The 17,386-nt window shown below is 35.9% G+C and overlaps 1 protein-coding gene across 1 annotated transcript in view; it reads right to left on the bottom strand.

The window, feature by feature from the left end:
• Positions 1–17,041, bottom strand: part of LOC134753660 (serine/threonine-protein kinase BRSK2) — an 83,292-nt gene extending 66,251 nt beyond the window's left edge. The window contains exons 1-4 of the mRNA XM_063689601.1: positions 16,686–17,041; positions 13,137–13,280; positions 3,274–3,368; positions 2,010–2,095 (exon numbers count right to left, since the gene is read on the bottom strand). Of these exons, the coding sequence (XP_063545671.1) occupies positions 2,010–2,095; positions 3,274–3,368; positions 13,137–13,212 (257 nt within the window). The 5' untranslated portion in view covers positions 13,213–13,280; positions 16,686–17,041. The remainder of the gene's footprint in view (positions 1–2,009; positions 2,096–3,273; positions 3,369–13,136; positions 13,281–16,685) is intronic.
• Between the last annotated feature and the right edge of the window lie 345 nt (positions 17,042–17,386).

Raw genomic sequence — 17,386 nt, 5'->3', positions numbered from 1 at the left:
AGCGCGAGTTCGATTGTGATCCCAAATATATCGTACGTAATACATATGTAGGCGCAGATCCTGACGGAGTGTGGCGCCGGAGAAGCCGTGTTCATCCCGCGTATCCTTCTCATTCCAAGCAACTTCCCGTTCCGCTTCAAGCGCCTACAGGTCCCCGTGAGCGTCTGCTTCGCTATGACCATCAACAAGTCGTAGGGGCAGATGCATTTCAAACTCCGAAAAAAAAAGGGGCAGACGCTGCCCGCCGCCGGCGTCATTTGACTGATTTGACTGGAGGACCGATTTGGATGACATGATTTTGATGGGAACACCCAAATATTCCGAAATATGTTTTTCCGATTTTTATAACCACGACTTTCATAATCCCGATTATTTATAAGTCCGAAATATCAAAATTACGATTTTTAAAAACACGATGGAATAAAATCACGAATGTGCTATTTCCGAAAACTTAAAATCCGATTGTCACTTGATAGAAAGCTTAAAGTTCCGATTTTACACTTTTCCGAAAATATTTTTTTTTCCGAATTCCTAAATTCTGAAAAATCATTGTCCGATCGGAAATAAAATAATTCGGTATTCAGAAATTCGGTTTTTTACAAGATCGGAAAAATGAAATCCGTGATATTCAAATGAAGACTCACGTTTTAGTAATTATTACGGGTACCTGTCGTGCCGCATCATGTTAAATTCGGCATAAAATATGTTTGGCATAAAAATTCGGCATAAATAAATTAGACAGAACTGCGAACCTGCGAACCCGAACTGTTGCTAGAAGTGGGTTAGGTTAGGTTAGAACTGCGACCCCCAAGAAAACGAACTGTTGCCAGAAAAGTGGAAATTTAAAAATTGAGATATTTAAAATAGGAAACACGTTAATTCGGAATAAGGGCAATTCCGAATTCGTGATTTTGAAAATCGTAAATGTTAAATTCGGTGTTTGCCACCATCGGAATTGTTATAGTCGGAATTATGTAGTTCGGAATTTACAATATTCGGCTTTTTGGGTTTTCGGAAATATAAATCTTCGTGATTTTCATCATTCGTAATTATGACAGTCGGAATTTTGATGGGTCGAGCATTTAAAAATCGGAATGATAAAATTCGACATTCTAAAATTCGAAATAAAAAATTTCGGAATTATGTAGTGTACCCGATTTGCATAGGTACAGTCAAGGACGTTAAACAAAAATGGTACTGTATCGTTCGAAATACACCTATACTACTCTATGCCATTTAAATCACGACAAAAATTTGAATAAGGGCAAAAAAAATGTTCATTTTGTAGTGTAATTTTATTTAGTGGTAGCAAAGAGGATATAATATTATAGAACGGTACTGTCATAGTAAATTTTGTAACCACAGTAAATTCACTGCCATCTATCGACACACTTTAAAACTAAAAATGAAGATTTATTAAAATACGATAAAATGTATTTAAATATGGATAAATGATCTTTTTTATTTGCATTAATAATTTTTTTATTTTGACCCATGTTCTTTCACTGATATGCGTTAAAATTGTTAGGTAATAACAAACGAAACCGTCAACGCCCTCTATACGAGAGTAGGCAAAAGGTAGTAGCGACATCTGATCGAGAATCAAATTTTCGTGATTTTCGAGGCACGTTTTTTCCTTAGACTGTATCCATCTATTACGGAGTTATATCTATCTTTGGTGGTAGGTACCTAATTGTAAAATATTTTATCTGGACTACAGTCCTCTAGCGTATCCATCTGTCAACTTTACTTTAAGTTCTGTCTCCAGGGGACAGGGAGATAAATTAGGGGTGAATTAGCCGCTTACTGAAACAGACCGAATTCCACGCAGGCGAAGCCGCGGGCACAGCTAGTGTAAAAATATAGCCGGTCATATAACTTCAGTCAGCAGAAAAAAGGCGCGAAATTCAAATTGTCTATAGGACTATAGCCCTTCGCGTCTATATTTTTTATATTTGCCGCTTTTTTCTGCTGACGGAAATGGCTTGACAGACTTTAGAAGTACTTACAGGTATTTCTTATTTTCATAAACGTCGGACAATCCTAGGACATGCGGGTGTTCTATTAATTTCATAATTGCTATTTCTCGCTCCACCTGAAACAAAAACCATTGCAAATATTAACGGTGGCTGCCATTCCTCAACCCACTAACGGAGCGGCAGCTGACGTCCACGAGGGTTCATCATAGGGAGGCTATTGGTCATCTAAATCTGTTCCTGGCTCAGGGTCTACTGTAACTAATACCTGTTCCTTGGCTAAAATGTGGTATTTCCTATAAACCTTATAGTCGATGGCGCTTACGCTATTATAAACGATGCTCCGATATAAATACAATGCCGCGCGACGCTGTGCGGCGTAAGCGCCATCGACAATAAGGTCCCTTTTCATAGAAAATGAAGAAAATGTGCTTGTAATTAGGCCTTATTTTGTTGTTGATATGTTTCCTCAGATTTTAATCATTTTGGTGAATAAATAAAGTTCCCTAATACCTATTCTTTATAATACCTATTTCACAGTGTGTTATAAAAATCTTCCTCTATGATACATGATACGAAGGTACCTATGATATTTTCGTAAATTTTTTTTAGAAATGTAGAGCTATTCAAACCGGGCAAAAGTTTATCCAAATGTAACGAAAAAAGATTCGGCAACAAATTAAAAATCGGCCTTAATGTTAAAAACATCGCGTGTTAATTCAATATTACGAGTATGTGACAGAATTCCGCTGCAGAATGACCTTAAGCTTCCATGACAGCCGTTAAGCCAGTTAGTCATTGATTTTATTAAGCCTTTACTTGCTAAAACTTAAATTCCAATGACAAATTTAATCCGGGCGTGCACAGAGTCTTCATGCATTTTGTTAGTTTCAGGTTTTAATTTTATTTACATATTACAAATATTACGGGTACGGATATAAGTCTATCGCATAAAAGGGTTTTGGGCCAACAGATCTCCACCATATCCTTCATATGCGCCTAGCAACATCTACCATAGGAGTATTACACTTCTTAAACCGCTACGAAACGTATTAACATTGTTTTAAACGGATTACTCACGTATTATTAAGTCGAATTGTAAAACTCGACACACACACGCAATAACGCGCTCGACTCGGTTAGTACAGGTGGTGCAGTCGGTGCTCCGAGAAGAAGATCCTCGAAAATTGGATCGAAACATGTCGAGCGTTTATTTGACTTTATAATACGTGAATAATTTTAATATGTTCGAGTTTCAAGGGTTATGGCTACGAAGTTATAAAACATTGATACGTACTTTCATTAGCACGGATTCGCTGAGTTTTTCCCTGTTGATGATCTTGATGGCGACCTTCTTGCCCGTGACGCAGTGCACGCCCAGCTTGACCAGACCTGTCGACAAAATATGTATTAATTGTGGTATTTCAGAAAACCAGCGCCGTTGACAACGCTTAGTCGTGCCAACTGCATTGCTGAGTGGAGACCATTTCAGCCTCACATCCTTATCTGTTAGTTTTGTATTTTTCACCTTTGTTTTTTTTTTCTTTCTTGTTGTTGTTAATGTATCTTTGTAATGTAATAATGATGTGTTGCCTGAATAAATATTATTCTATTATTATTATTCTATTTTCTATAAAACAACAAACGTGATTTTTTTGCCGTTTTTTGCATAATGGTACGGAACCCTTAGTGTGCGAGTCCGACTTGCACTTAGCCGGTTTTTAAATCATCCTATTCTACAGCCACTTTGAAAAAGAGAGCTTTAGCTAGAGCAATAAACGTTGTCAGCTCTGTACACAAACTCCTAGGAATCCAGCCCACATTTATAATTCCATTCATGCTACGCGGAAAATTCTGCACATTCCTCTGGGCTTTGCGGCACTAGTTTAGTAAACTCGTATTTCGGACTGTTAAAATTAAAAAGTGGTAACGGGCCGATTTTTTATTTTGTTGTATATTTGTTTATTTCGTCAGCTTTAGATAAAATTTGGTAAGTTTGAGAAATAAAAACCGGCCACTTGCGAGTCGGGCTCGCGTTTCAAGGGTTCCGTACATTACACAATTTTTAACAATGTCTTTTTTATGTGAAATGTGAGTGAAATGTCTTTAAAAAATCCGTAGGGGTCGAATCAACCATTAAATATAAACCATAATAATAATGCAGTAGATGAAGTTGACTTATTTAATTTTCTCGGAATCACAGTTGACAAGCACTTAAACTGGGAGGCACATATTGACAAAATCTGCAACAAACTAGGTCGTTTTGTATTTGCACTCAAAAGGCTAAGGGATACAGTGTCCGTTGAAGCTGCATTGACCGCTTATCATGGATACGTATCATCGGTCCTTGTTTATGGGTTGATATTATGGGGAAACGCAGTGGAAGTGGACAGAGTCTTTAAAATACAAAAAAAAGTGTGTCAGGGTCATAAGTAGTTCGTGGCAGGACGATAGTTGCGTGCCCCTTTTCAAGAAATTAAAAATCCTTCCTTTACCAGTCTATACTCGAGAGAAATGTAATTTTGTCAAATCACATCCCTCGTACTTTAAAACACGTGGCGAAGTTCTTGAAAGGCTAACCTGGGTAAACGTTATGAACCGTTTATATCACCCTCAAAGTCGCAAGATGATATACAAGAAAAATGTTTTTAATATGTGCATCGTCGTATATAATCATCTCCCTGAGGAGCTAAAGCTGCTGGAGGGAAACGCCTTTAAACGCAGTCTGACAAACTGGCTCTTAGAGCGTTGTTTTTATAGCGTAAAGTCGTATCTCGAATACCAGCAGTATTTAAATTAGTCATAAGTACTTAGTTTTATAATTGTATTGTGATATGCCTTATGTTAACTTTTTCAATTAAGTATTTCTATTTGACATTTTATATTGATTTAAATTTATTGTATGTAATTTCATTGACACTAAATTTGCACGCTTGCATGCAAGCTAGATACATGTACTGTAAACCTAATGTATTGTAACATCCCCATACTGTATCAATGCAAATAAATAATTTCTTCTGATTCTGATTTCAAAAACCAAGTAATTAAGTCCGACTCACGCTTGAATGCACATTTCAAATAGGTTTTCCTGTGATCTATAGGAGTGTCCTATTTTGTGTATTTTTTTAATTTTAGACCCAGTAGTTTCAAGGGGGGGAATGGTATTTTTTTGGCTATTTATTTTAAAATTACAAAAAAATATATTTGAGCTTCTCACAACGAGCTCTTTCATTTGACATGTAACACAATATAGTTTAAAAAACTTTATTTTTTAATTTTCTCATTTAGCCCCCAAAACTGGCTCTTTGGGTCCCAAACGTACATGTGTGTACCAAATTTCAACTTAATTGGTCCAGTAGTTTCGGAGAAAATAGGCTGTGACAGACGGACAGACAGACAGACGCACGAGTGATCCTATAAGGGTTCCGTTTTTTTCCTTTTAAGGTATGGAACCCTATAAATGTATGTAGGTAAATTACATTTCCGTTGAGTTAGAAGAAGTCTCAGTGGAAGATTTTTTAGGACATAATTGTACGGTGAAATTACGATTAAATATTGTACAGCATAACGCTATTATCTATTCACAAATTGAATCGAGATCTGCCAAAAAAAACCGGCCAAGTGGAGTCGGACTCGCGCACGAAGGGTTCCGTATCATTACGCAAAAAACGGCAAAAAAATCACGTTTGTTGTATGGGAGCCCCACTATATTTATTTTATTCTGTTTTTAGTATTTGTTGTTATAGCGGCAACATAAATACATCTGTGAAAATTTCATCTGTCTAGCTATCACGGTTCATGAGATACAGCCTGGTGACAGACGGACGGACAGCGGAGTCTTAGTAAGTAGGGTCCCGTTTTACCCTTTGGGTACGGAACCCTAAAAATCGAGAGCAAAAAAATATTGCCCCAGATACGACAATTTCAATTGGAATGTTGGTTGTGTTGGCGCCAATATTTATTTTGCGATGTTTGTAGTAACTGGCTCAGTCGTGCCAACCTTTGCCAATTTATACTTTAATTGGTTTTTTAGCTCTTATGACGGTGTGACGTGACGGTGTGAGGTAAAAAGTTAGTTTTAGGTAGGTTAGTAGGTTAGTTTTTGTTGCTAAAAATATAATAGGGTATTTGACTTTTAGTCAATTCAGTTTCTTTTTACGTACTGTCAAAACGATTTTGCTACTATGGAATTTATATGAATCACTAGCATGTGACGTCACAATCAAATTACCTACTCTTTATAGTTTCATACGGGTTTTAAAATAGACATTGTGTCTAAAAATAATTGCTGTCCACGTTCCTCTATTAATCTTCTGGTGATTTATTTTAAATACAGTCAAATAAGATAAGATAAGATATATTTTTCACCTCAGCAGCTCGAACAAGCCTACTTTCGTCACTCCCTGGAGTGAGGAAAGTGCGACTTTCCTCACTCCAGGGAGTGAAACAATGTAGCTTTTTAATTTAGTGAAGGCCATGAACTTCATACTTTTATTACATTTTTTTTTATGGTATGGTACGGTACAGTACGGTACGGTCCGGTCCGGTCCGGTACGGTCCGGTACGGTCCGGTACGGTCCGGTACGGTACGGTCCGGTCCGGTACGGTACGGTCCGGTCCAGTCCGGTCCGGTCCCGTCCGGTCCGGTCCCGTATCGTATCGTACATATTATAATACTTTTTTTTTTCTGTTTATTCTGTGTAATTCGAAATACATTTTAACCTTTAATATGTTCTCACTACTGAGGTGAAAAATTATGTGTGCAACACGAGAGCAAAGTTATTTTACATCTCGTGTTTTTGAGTCCCTCGCTACGCTCAAGATTCTACCTTAGAATCTTTCGCTTTCTCGGGACTCAAAATAAACACTCGCAAGAAAAACCAACTTTCCTCTCTTGTTGCACAAATAACTATATTTACACTAATAATACACTATACAAATATAGGTAACGTGAAGAAGTTTTGTACCTACGTAAAATTTCTAATAGTATTTTACTAGTACAAATAACATATTAAACGTAGGAAATAAAGTTACAATATTAAATAAAATGGCCCATATTATTGGAAAATAGAAAATGGACAACCGGTGACCCACATACATTCAACATTCAACCAACGGAAGTGTTTCGCGCTTTTCAGACGTTTCGCTAACATTTTCAATACATATTGTATTCAATTTTGTTTTACTCTTATTGGTAAACGCTTTCATGGCAATATTGCTTAGAATGGGCTATGTTATACTTGTAGTTCCAGAACTCTTAGTACTGCTACCTGACAATAGATGTCGCGGCAAACGGAAAGTCTAATGCTCAACGATTTTCAGCTAATATTAATCAGAGTAACCGTAACTTTATTTTCAACACCTGCTTAAAATATAGTTATAAATTGTTGAGCAATACACTGCGCTGGTGTAACTAAATGCGATTGTGACTCCAATGCATTGGCCCCATTCGTAGTGCTCGTAAGGCCGGTCTTTACGAAGTAATATATGTCGGAGAATGACTGAATTGTGCCATCTATTGCCTTTCATAGGCGTTATCGCGCAATCTTTGACAAATAGAGCAAACTAGGGTGTTACAGTACACTTGAGTGGCGTTCGACGCAGTTGTTCCGCCAAGTCGTCATAGAGTGCGCTGCCGCTGCGGCGCTGCCTAAACAATAGAATCCAGAACAATTGAAGTGAGGCTGTCAATCTATCTGCTGATGAGCACGAACGGGAGGAGATGACGACGTTGGCGGTTCCTGGGTCTAATCCACTGGTTTGCTTTGGATAAGAAATGTAACGTGCTGTGATTTGTAAACAGTCTTGTGTAGTAAAGACTGTGAGTTGAATATCGTATTTCATTGAAAGCCCTCGTCATCCACGATTGAAGGTTCTGATGCGCTGCCGATAGTAAGATACGCCCATGATTCCGACATCAGAAGTGGCCGAACACATGGAATTCGCTACGGAATTCCTCATGGAAGCTTCGATTTGCCAAATGAAGGTGGACTGAAGGTCCCAAAAAAAACTACCGTTATTGAAAATCCCTGACATTCCTTGAGTCAAGAGTTTTTAAACCTAAGAAAATGATGAAATCTCATGCTGTTGCTGGTGGAAAACAAAGAAATAATGTGAAGGAAAATATTTGAAGTGAAATGACAGTTGACATACTTATCTGATATTTTGCATTACTTTTATGTTATGTTGTGTGAATTTTCGTGGAAATGTTGTTGTTAATGTTGTAAATCTAAAACACGTTTACAGTCCTTTACACCAAGGAGAATGAAGATAGTTGCTGCGAGACCGGAGAGGAGCTGCGGTTTCTCAAACGTGGGTGCCTTAGTTTGTTTACAGAAGCTGAAATGAGCTGCATATTTACTGGTCGTCAGACTGTTACTGAAAGTTGGAAATCGCGTAAGTTGCTTCCATCCTTTTATGATTTGTTTCGGTTGAGTGTACCACACAAAGCCAGAGCGATGGGTTCTATTTAGGAAAATATGTGACTCGATGGAAATAGATAGATACGAGATACTCTAGCCCTTGTGGTCAGATTGTATGTAAAGAAATTTGTTGTGTTGACTTTAAATAAATTGTTAAGACAGTGTATTCTGTGGGAGGATGTTTAACTGATTTCTGGGCAATAGGGCATGTAATACCGTCTAATCGTCATAATTTGAATTGCTTATAGCAAAATGCTCCTTAACATTTTTTTGTGGATTCTTACGTTTTCAATTTGTGTCGTGGACCAATAATATTATCGTGTAAAGTTACAGCGCCACGAATGATTAGTTTCGAACACACTGTCAATAAAATTTTCTTGCCTTTTAGTATGATTTCTCTTTTGCTAGCTTGTGTCTATGATGAAGGCGTGTGTGTGATATTTTTGGATATGAAGTTTATTATTAAATTGTAAAATGGGACTTAATCGCGTATTTAAGTTTTAAGGTTTACCGCTGACGAAGAAGTTTATGGCTGTTGATGGATAGTTTCGACTTAATTTTAATCAGGTGCATCCTTTATGATTACTTAAAATGACTTGACGTCCAAAATTCACTGGTCAAAACGTACCAAGCGTTAAAATTGTGTTTCTATTTGAATAACCTAAATGGTGAGTTTAACCCCATCGAAGTCGAAGGATGTTTGCGATGTAGGTATATCTGTCAAGATCAAGAGGTCAATAAATTTTGAGAGTTAATTCAATTAATTATAATACACGTGTACGCAATACACGGTCGTCGTGAACGCTGCTCGCACTATTAGTGCTTGAGAAAGGAGACCTAGGCTCTCCGAAACATGTCGCGCGAGTGACTAAAAAACAAGTGTCTAAATCGTGAAATTAGTTAATGTTAGTATGTCTCACAACAGTTTAAATTCGATTAATAATAATGAAGTAAATTAAAATCCATTTTGAGTTAGATTTGATACTACTGACTATAGATGTGTAACGGACAGTTATTAATTTGACGTACTTATCATTCAATGGGTTAATATAATATTGCATATTGCATGAACAATACTAGCTATAGCATGGATGTAAATAAAGGGAGGTAGATATGGCACCAGGCGCTTGATTGTGAGCCATCAAATATAGGTTCCTGAACCTATATTGTGTAAGTCGTACGGCTGACGCCAATGTGTCAAGATTGTCACAATCATCTACTAAATATTGCCTGCATTTTAGTTTTGTCAACTATGAAAGTCACGCGTCTAATTATTAATAAAAGGTCATTGAGCTATAGTTGGTCAAACCAAATTGTCAGTAAATAAGAACAAAAGAAACTATACTCATCCTTTTCTTTTGGGTGCTAGTACTAGTGTACGGCAAAGATAGTATGATTCTCTCTGTCTATGTTTGAAATGAGACAGTCCTTTGATAAACTATAAGTAAGCAGTTTGAGAAGAATTTTATTGGTTGATCTGTCAAGACATGATAATAGATTATGGGAATAGATTTCTTTACGTATACCGCTTTTGGTTATACGACGTTGACATACAAGACAAAACGTGAAGTTCATGTCCCTTTCAAAATAACAGCAGCAGTGAAAGAATAGGTTGTTGAGTTATTGGAGAGGCTCATCACATGAATTGGCGGTCGTAACCGGAACCTGAGTTGTCCAGAGGGCGTTTGAGGGCTGGGTGCTAGAGAGAGCACCGTCCTATTCGTAACTGCAATTCAAGGAGGTTTCGGACCGGGCGATGAGGTTAGCTGTGTGATGGAACCAAATGTGTTGTCTGTTGTAAAGCCAAGATGTTGGTACTGTTATTTGGAAGTTGGTGTTGACTTTATGTAGGCATTGGTTGACGCATGCGAAAAGAAATTAGTTGCCAAATAAAAACTGACAAATGAAAAATTTACTGGTAAAATGTATAATGCGCAAATTGGCACATTTTCTTTTTTTTTTAGTTTTTCGCTCGGATCTCAAAGATGTGTTTTAGATATGTCACACGAGTGCATCTAAAAGTTAATAAAACACACATAATGCGACTGTTTAAAAAAAAACATGTTATAAATTATTGTCTTCCTTAAATGTGTAGGCTACGACAGGATGCATACAGTTTTGACGTGTTACTTAGTATTCTTCGGTAGAAAGCAGCAAAAATTAGACTATTGCAAAAAAAGGAGAGTAACGCTTTCTCTATTACACCTATTGATAAGTCAAGAAGGCTATCTCGTTCTGTCTTGGTATTATTATTTCTGTCATGCATATGCTTTATGGTTAGTGTGAGGAATAAAATCTCTATCTTGTCAATAGCGATAATTCTTGACTACTATTATTACGGAAGTTATGGAACTAGTACAAAAGTTGTTCGTAGCACTACTCTTTACAGATTACGATATTCCTTATGATCTTTACGAAATCAGCTGTCGATGTTTAATGATTAGAGACGAACGCATTTAATATTAATTTTGTTTTATTGTTTGGAGATAAAGAAATAAGCAAACTTTTCAGTATAGCGGTCTGATTTAAAATAGAAATTCTGTCACTAGTACGTGTTACACTAGGTTCTCGTATTGGCATACATCGCATACATTGTAAAACAGGTTGTGAACTCCTTTACTTTAATGATTTCATGCATGTTCAACCTTTTTGGACCTTTCAGAGAGCTCTTTGGTTTTTGAAGTATTGTGTCATGATCGTGTCCGTCAGGTAAAGTCATGTCAGTGTGTAAATATCACATTAATTTCTTGTTTTTTTTTCTTAATAAAAATTATAAAATCGGTTTTCCTCGATGAACAAAAATACAATGTGGTTTACGTAGAAAGCACTACCTACTGGAATTACGCGATAATATAATATTTATTATTTAATTCTTAACAATATACATTGTGTGTAATATTACAAGTTCGTACAAAAGGAATAAAAAGGAGAAGTTTGTTTGAATAGTAAAGTAAACGGAATGCAATTTTGGTACGTATTTACGATTTGGTATGATTTTCGTATTCGAAATTCGTATAAGTAAACTGTAGTCCTATTCTAAAACTTGAATAAAAGCTACGTGTCGATTAGTTACATGCTATTTTGGCAGGAATTAATGATTGATTGTGTTTAGGAATACACAAATAATGATGACAGAATTTAATCAAAATATTCAGGTTATGTTATAAATCTGGTTTGAAATCAATTGACCTGGCTCAACGGTTTTTATAGGCGGCAGATATATGTTAACGAACTTACCAAACATTTTAATCATGAGATAACGGAGATGATACACGTACCTACACGCATTTCGGGTGAGAGGCCATTGTGCATGCGGTTATCTTTCAAACGGATAAACCAATTTAATCGGTTTTCTGTGATCGTAGGTAGCCAAAATTTTGAGGTAATGATTATAATGGCAAACAAAGCTGGATCAAGGTATCAATGAAATCAAATAAGAAAATCTATGAATGGGAACACTAAATTTTTAGGGGATACTTAACGTTTAAGTAATGATTAGGTACGCAGGTAATGTTCATAAAAGCAATAAAATATGGAAAACCATTTATTATGGAGACCTCAATACAAGATGTGTTTCAAATAAGAGAAATCAATAAATTGCTCTGATATTTAGATTAAGGTAATATTTGTAAGGCTTGACAATTTAAAAGTGCTTGTTGCTAGGCAAATTTGAATAAAGAATATTTTGACTTGACTGTATCTCTGTGTTAGGTTCATTTAGAAGCTAGTTTGTATCTTTATGGTAATATTATTTTCACGCTGTTTGGATGGTTGCATTTAAAGTCTCATAATGAATTGTTCGAGATGTGTCTACCCCATACCCCATTTCCGTTGAAATATGGCCTGATTGAATATGGTGATACTACTGATGCTGAACTGGCTCATTCACAGCCATGATCTTGTTAGTGTTATTATAAGAGTTAAATTCATGGCCTTAATTGTTTGCTTGTCAGTATTCAAAAGTTATGGAAGAACTTACTTTGGCCAGGTAAGCCGAGCAATGAGCTTAGATACCTCAGATTGTTGTATTCTGTCCGCAGATGTATGCAGTGAAGCATACAATGTCAGGATGCCGTGGTGGTGCAGATGAACTGCGTGCTACAAACTCTTTTGGAAGAAGAAGGAATCTGATCTTCGCTCCAGTCTATACCAGTGAAAATCACGAAGGAGGATAATGTACGCAGGGACGCGTACAATGTCAGAGTTGGCCGTGTCGGAGAATGACTGAATTGTGCCATCTATTGCCTTTCATAGGCGTTATCGCGCAATCTTTGACAAATAGAGCAAACTAGGGTGTTACAGTACACTTGAGTGGCGTTCGACGCAGTTGTTCCGCCAAGTCGTCATAGAGTGCGCTGCCGCTGCGGCGCTGCCTAAACAATAGAATCCAGAACAATTGAAGTGAGGCTGTCAATCTATCTGCTGATGAGCACGAACGGGAGGAGATGACGACGTTGGCGGTTCCTGGGTCTAATCCACTGGTTTGCTTTGGATAAGAAATGTAACGTGCTGTGATTTGTAAACAGTCTTGTGTAGTAAAGACTGTGAGTTGAATATCGTATTTCATTGAAAGCCCTCGTCATCCACGATTGAAGGTTCTGATGCGCTGCCGATAGTAAGATACGCCCATGATTCCGACATATATATATATATATGTGTCTATGCATATAAAGCAAAAACATGCAAAATCTCACCAGCAATTGCATGCAAGCATTGGGGTAGTACAGAAAAAGCTCACCTGTCTGCCCCTTCCCCAGGGTCTTCTCCAGACGAAAGGGCCCCACATACTGATAGGCCTCCGTCGTGGTCTCCATGATGGCGGTCAGAGCCTCATTTCGGCGTCTGTTGGTTGCTTTTTAATCTTATCATAACTGTTTGATCACTGGAAGTTTACGTTTAGTTAAAAAGGTGTAACATTTTAGCGCGAAATAGAAAGTGCCTTTATTAAAGTATTTACAGGAACTAAAATAAGAATGTTTCAGTAATATTGGCGTAATTATTTTTTTTAGTTTTTTGACATAGTTTGTATTGCATAATGTTACTTGGCAGAAATGTCGTTTAGCAGAATTACCTTTCGCATACTGCTTTTCGCATAATATTACTTTGCAGAATTTCTTTTTGCATAATATTATTTGGCAGAAAACCCTAACCTAACCCACTTAGAAAATTCTGCCAAATGAATATTATGCGAAATGACTATTATGGCAAGTATAATATTTATGCGAAAGTATCATTCGTCTAAAAGTTTTCTGCGATACGTGTTATGCGAAGTGTATTTCTGACAAATAATATTCTGCCAGATGAGGGGACCCCAGGTACAACGCATCAATGTCCGATTTTTATTTTGTTTTCGTCAGAATCCGATAACATTTGGTGAATTCCTTTATTTTATTAAAATCTGACAAAAGAAGTCAACAGCAAAATAAAAAATGGTTCACTTTGCTTCGGTCGGATCTCCAGCGGTAAGGCCGCCTGTTGTTCACCTCTGTCTTCATGTATTATTTGTGTTTCCATGTTATTCTGAGGTGTACAATAAACAGGATTTGTATTGTATTGTGTTCACCTAGGTACTCTTTTATAGGGAAATTTAAATCCAATCATAGCATAGCTAACCATTTTAATAGACTGTTATTATTAACTAACTTATTATTATACTTATTATTAATTAACTAACTTACTTCCCCTAAACAGTGGATGCCCGAAAGCATCAGCATCACTTGTTGTAACTAACAATGTAATACAATCTACTTCTATCTTAAGGGATCCCATGCCCCAATGACCTTTGATCTGAATCCCTTAGTTTTCTAATGTTTTTCTAGCTTATCATATTAACAGCATCGGCTTTAAGCAATATAGTTTCCCATATTTACTTGAAAGTTAATTGTTTTCGAGATAACCGGCATCAAAGTTGAGCAATTTTAGGCCAAAAAACTGGTTATTTGGCCATCTTTTGGGTTAATTAGTTTAAAATTAAAACCTTAGACAAATTTGTAGAGGCGCCCAAGACGAACCCAAATATGTAGATTTCGTATATGTAAGATCTTTTACAGCGATCGAAATACAAAAAAGGTGTTTTTTAAACAATGTTTAAAAAAATCATAAATAAGTATTCATTTCTTTCAAAATCCGGTAGACAAAAATAGAGACAAAAGTTTGAGGAACCGATAGCCGTTTGTCTTATAATTCTATATGTAGTGCAAAAGTATCTCCTAAGATACGATTCAAAACTTGTCAAAAATCGATGAAAACCTTGGGTAGAAGGGTTAAATCATAGGCGATTCATAGATGTGTTACGTGACCCAACATCTTATGAATACGATAAAAAATCGTTTTCTGATAGCAATTTTCTCCTCAATGTCTTCAATTCGTAGGAGCTAGACTAGTTGGCACGCTTCCAATGTTACTTGATGGGTATGCAGGCTCTGTTAGGGTACTTAACTGTCTTTGTACGAAGACTTGCTAAGTACTGTAGTTGCCAAGATGCGAGGTAATTTAGTTTAAGGTGCTTTTTAGTGTGAAATAGATTAAGTACTTAGTTAGTGACTTGTAAAGCATTGACTTTTATCAATACATTTTCTTGTATCTTTTTGAAATAATAATTTATTGTAAGCTGCGAAAATCTGAGGTCCATCAAGCTAACTTTGGACCAACTTGAATAGAACAAAGTGAGGGAGTGTCATTATAAACGACATATTTTCATAGAAATTTGACATTAATGATGACATCTCCACACTTTTTCATTGCAAATGGCATGCAGTTTGGTCCGATTTTAAAGTTTTGAGGAGAGTAACGCTCATATTTAAAAATGTGTAGGTTTATTTTAGGTAGGTAGGTAGGTAGGTGTATTTTATACTATTCTCTATAATATGTTTTTTTTTTTATCATTATTTACGTCACATAAATATATAACTTTGATTCTGTCATATGACGCCAAAAAACCCAATGTCCGAAATAACTCGCTGAATCTGAAGGCAACAGAATCTTAATAGAAGAACAGGAAATTAAAAAAAAAATCTCATATCACGTCCCTACGTCAAATTGGCATCGTTTGCTGCGAACGCTACGCTTTCGTAGCATTTTCATCCACATATATCGTCGCTATACTTACTCAGTCTCATATCTGCAACAATCATTTGATGGAAATGTCGCTTTTCTTTCATTCGGAATACGGGAGTTTTTATCATCAAATGAGTGTTGCAGATACGAGGTTGAAGTATAGCGGCGATATGTTACGAAAATCACCCGCCGTTCTGCGAAAAACGTTCTACTGCCACGTCTGGGTTTTCAATACCTATTTGTACATTACAAAAAACCTATTAGTTTTCTTAGATAAACATTACCTTTAGATACGCTTCAGATATTAAATTAAAACTTGGATACTTGTAGAAATCCGGTTCGAAGGACCATTGCAACTGATGATTATTTTATAACACATATCACCTTGCATTTATAAACACGTTCTTATAATATAACTTCGCATTGTTGTATTATTACTTATATACACCATTAGATACACATAGATTATTACAAATTTGATTAGGTATTTTATACTTATAGTAAACAAGATTTGCAATTTTAAATGCGAAAATACACTGACATTTTAAATGCTCACATCTTCTACGTCGAAACTCAAACTTATGGTTATAAAATTATTTAAAATATGTTATATTTTGTTGTTATACCTAGATTTTGTATTGAAATAGGTAAAACTATATGAATAAGATGCTTTAAACTTATGAATAGCAAATGCTAGTAATAGTTCCACTATCTTTTGGTGACGTGCTTGGATTTGTTCAATAGCATTATTTATTTCACTTATTTCTTATTTACAATAATATGTTTGTGGAGATATATTTAATCTAAAGAATACTGTCTTAGATCATGGAATTAGTAAATGTAATAATCTAGAGTTGTTCATAAAACCATAGATGGTGCGATTACAAGTTAAAAATAGATTCACCTACGTCTAGTTTTTGCTTGAACTATCGATCGAAAATTGATGCCTAATAGTTTTAGTCGCAAAAACTAAACACTAATAACTAAATTTTTGTTTGTACTTTGATATATTTGATATAAATATGACTTCTATTAAAAGTATGTTTTTGTTTATTTTTATATAATTTTATACCTGCATTTAATTATAAAAATAAATATTTAATCCAATTAGAATGCGTTTATCATCGATTTTTAAACTGCATGTTTTTAATTTATAATTGTAAAGGCACTGATTCTATTACGCTTCGAGTTTTTTGTTATATATTTTATTTTAACACTTCGTTGCACTTACTATAAATAAATTACACTACATATATACGTATATGTACACTGTAATAACACAGTTCGCATTCACGGGATGTCACGAGAAAATCAATATCTGTTTTCACTAAAGTCCGTTTTAAAAACTAATTTAACAACACCCGCGAACGATCGAACGCGATGTTCCGTCACAGACATTTCACTTGATATTTTTTTTATTAAAAAACTTATGTGTGTTACATAATAATTGTGAATTTGGTGTGTTTTCGGTGCGGCACTCAGCGCGCGGGCTGAGGGGGCTCGGGGAGGCTCGGGAGCGATCGGCCGAGGGTGAGTGAGTCATTAGCCTCGCAGGGGTGGTTTTGCGTTTCGTTTCACGCATTTTATTTTGAACACATACTATTTAGTTTTTTTTTTGTGCCAGTAGTATTAAAACATATTGTATATTTAAAACAAACATAGTTTATAAATCCCTATCCTATAGGATAAATTAAAAATGCCTTGTACATTTAAATTGTGCATGCAATGCATGTACAAAGATTTTGATTTTTATTTATTGACAAAGTTATTTATTATGCTTTATACTTGAAATTAATATTAAATTAAAGATTTTTTTTTCTTATAGGAACGAGGATCTATCTTTTTTTTCTATGTCAATACTGACACACATAAATTACCTTTGCACGGTCTTTTAAGGGATGTCACTGTTAGAAATAATGTAGGGACCAATTT

The sequence above is a fragment of the Cydia strobilella genome, chromosome 27 (assembly GCF_947568885.1).
Source record: "Cydia strobilella chromosome 27, ilCydStro3.1, whole genome shotgun sequence".
NCBI lineage: Eukaryota > Metazoa > Arthropoda > Insecta > Lepidoptera > Tortricidae > Cydia > Cydia strobilella.
The sequence above is the reverse complement of the archived record's forward strand: the minus strand, read 5'-3'. Positions and strand labels throughout refer to the sequence as shown.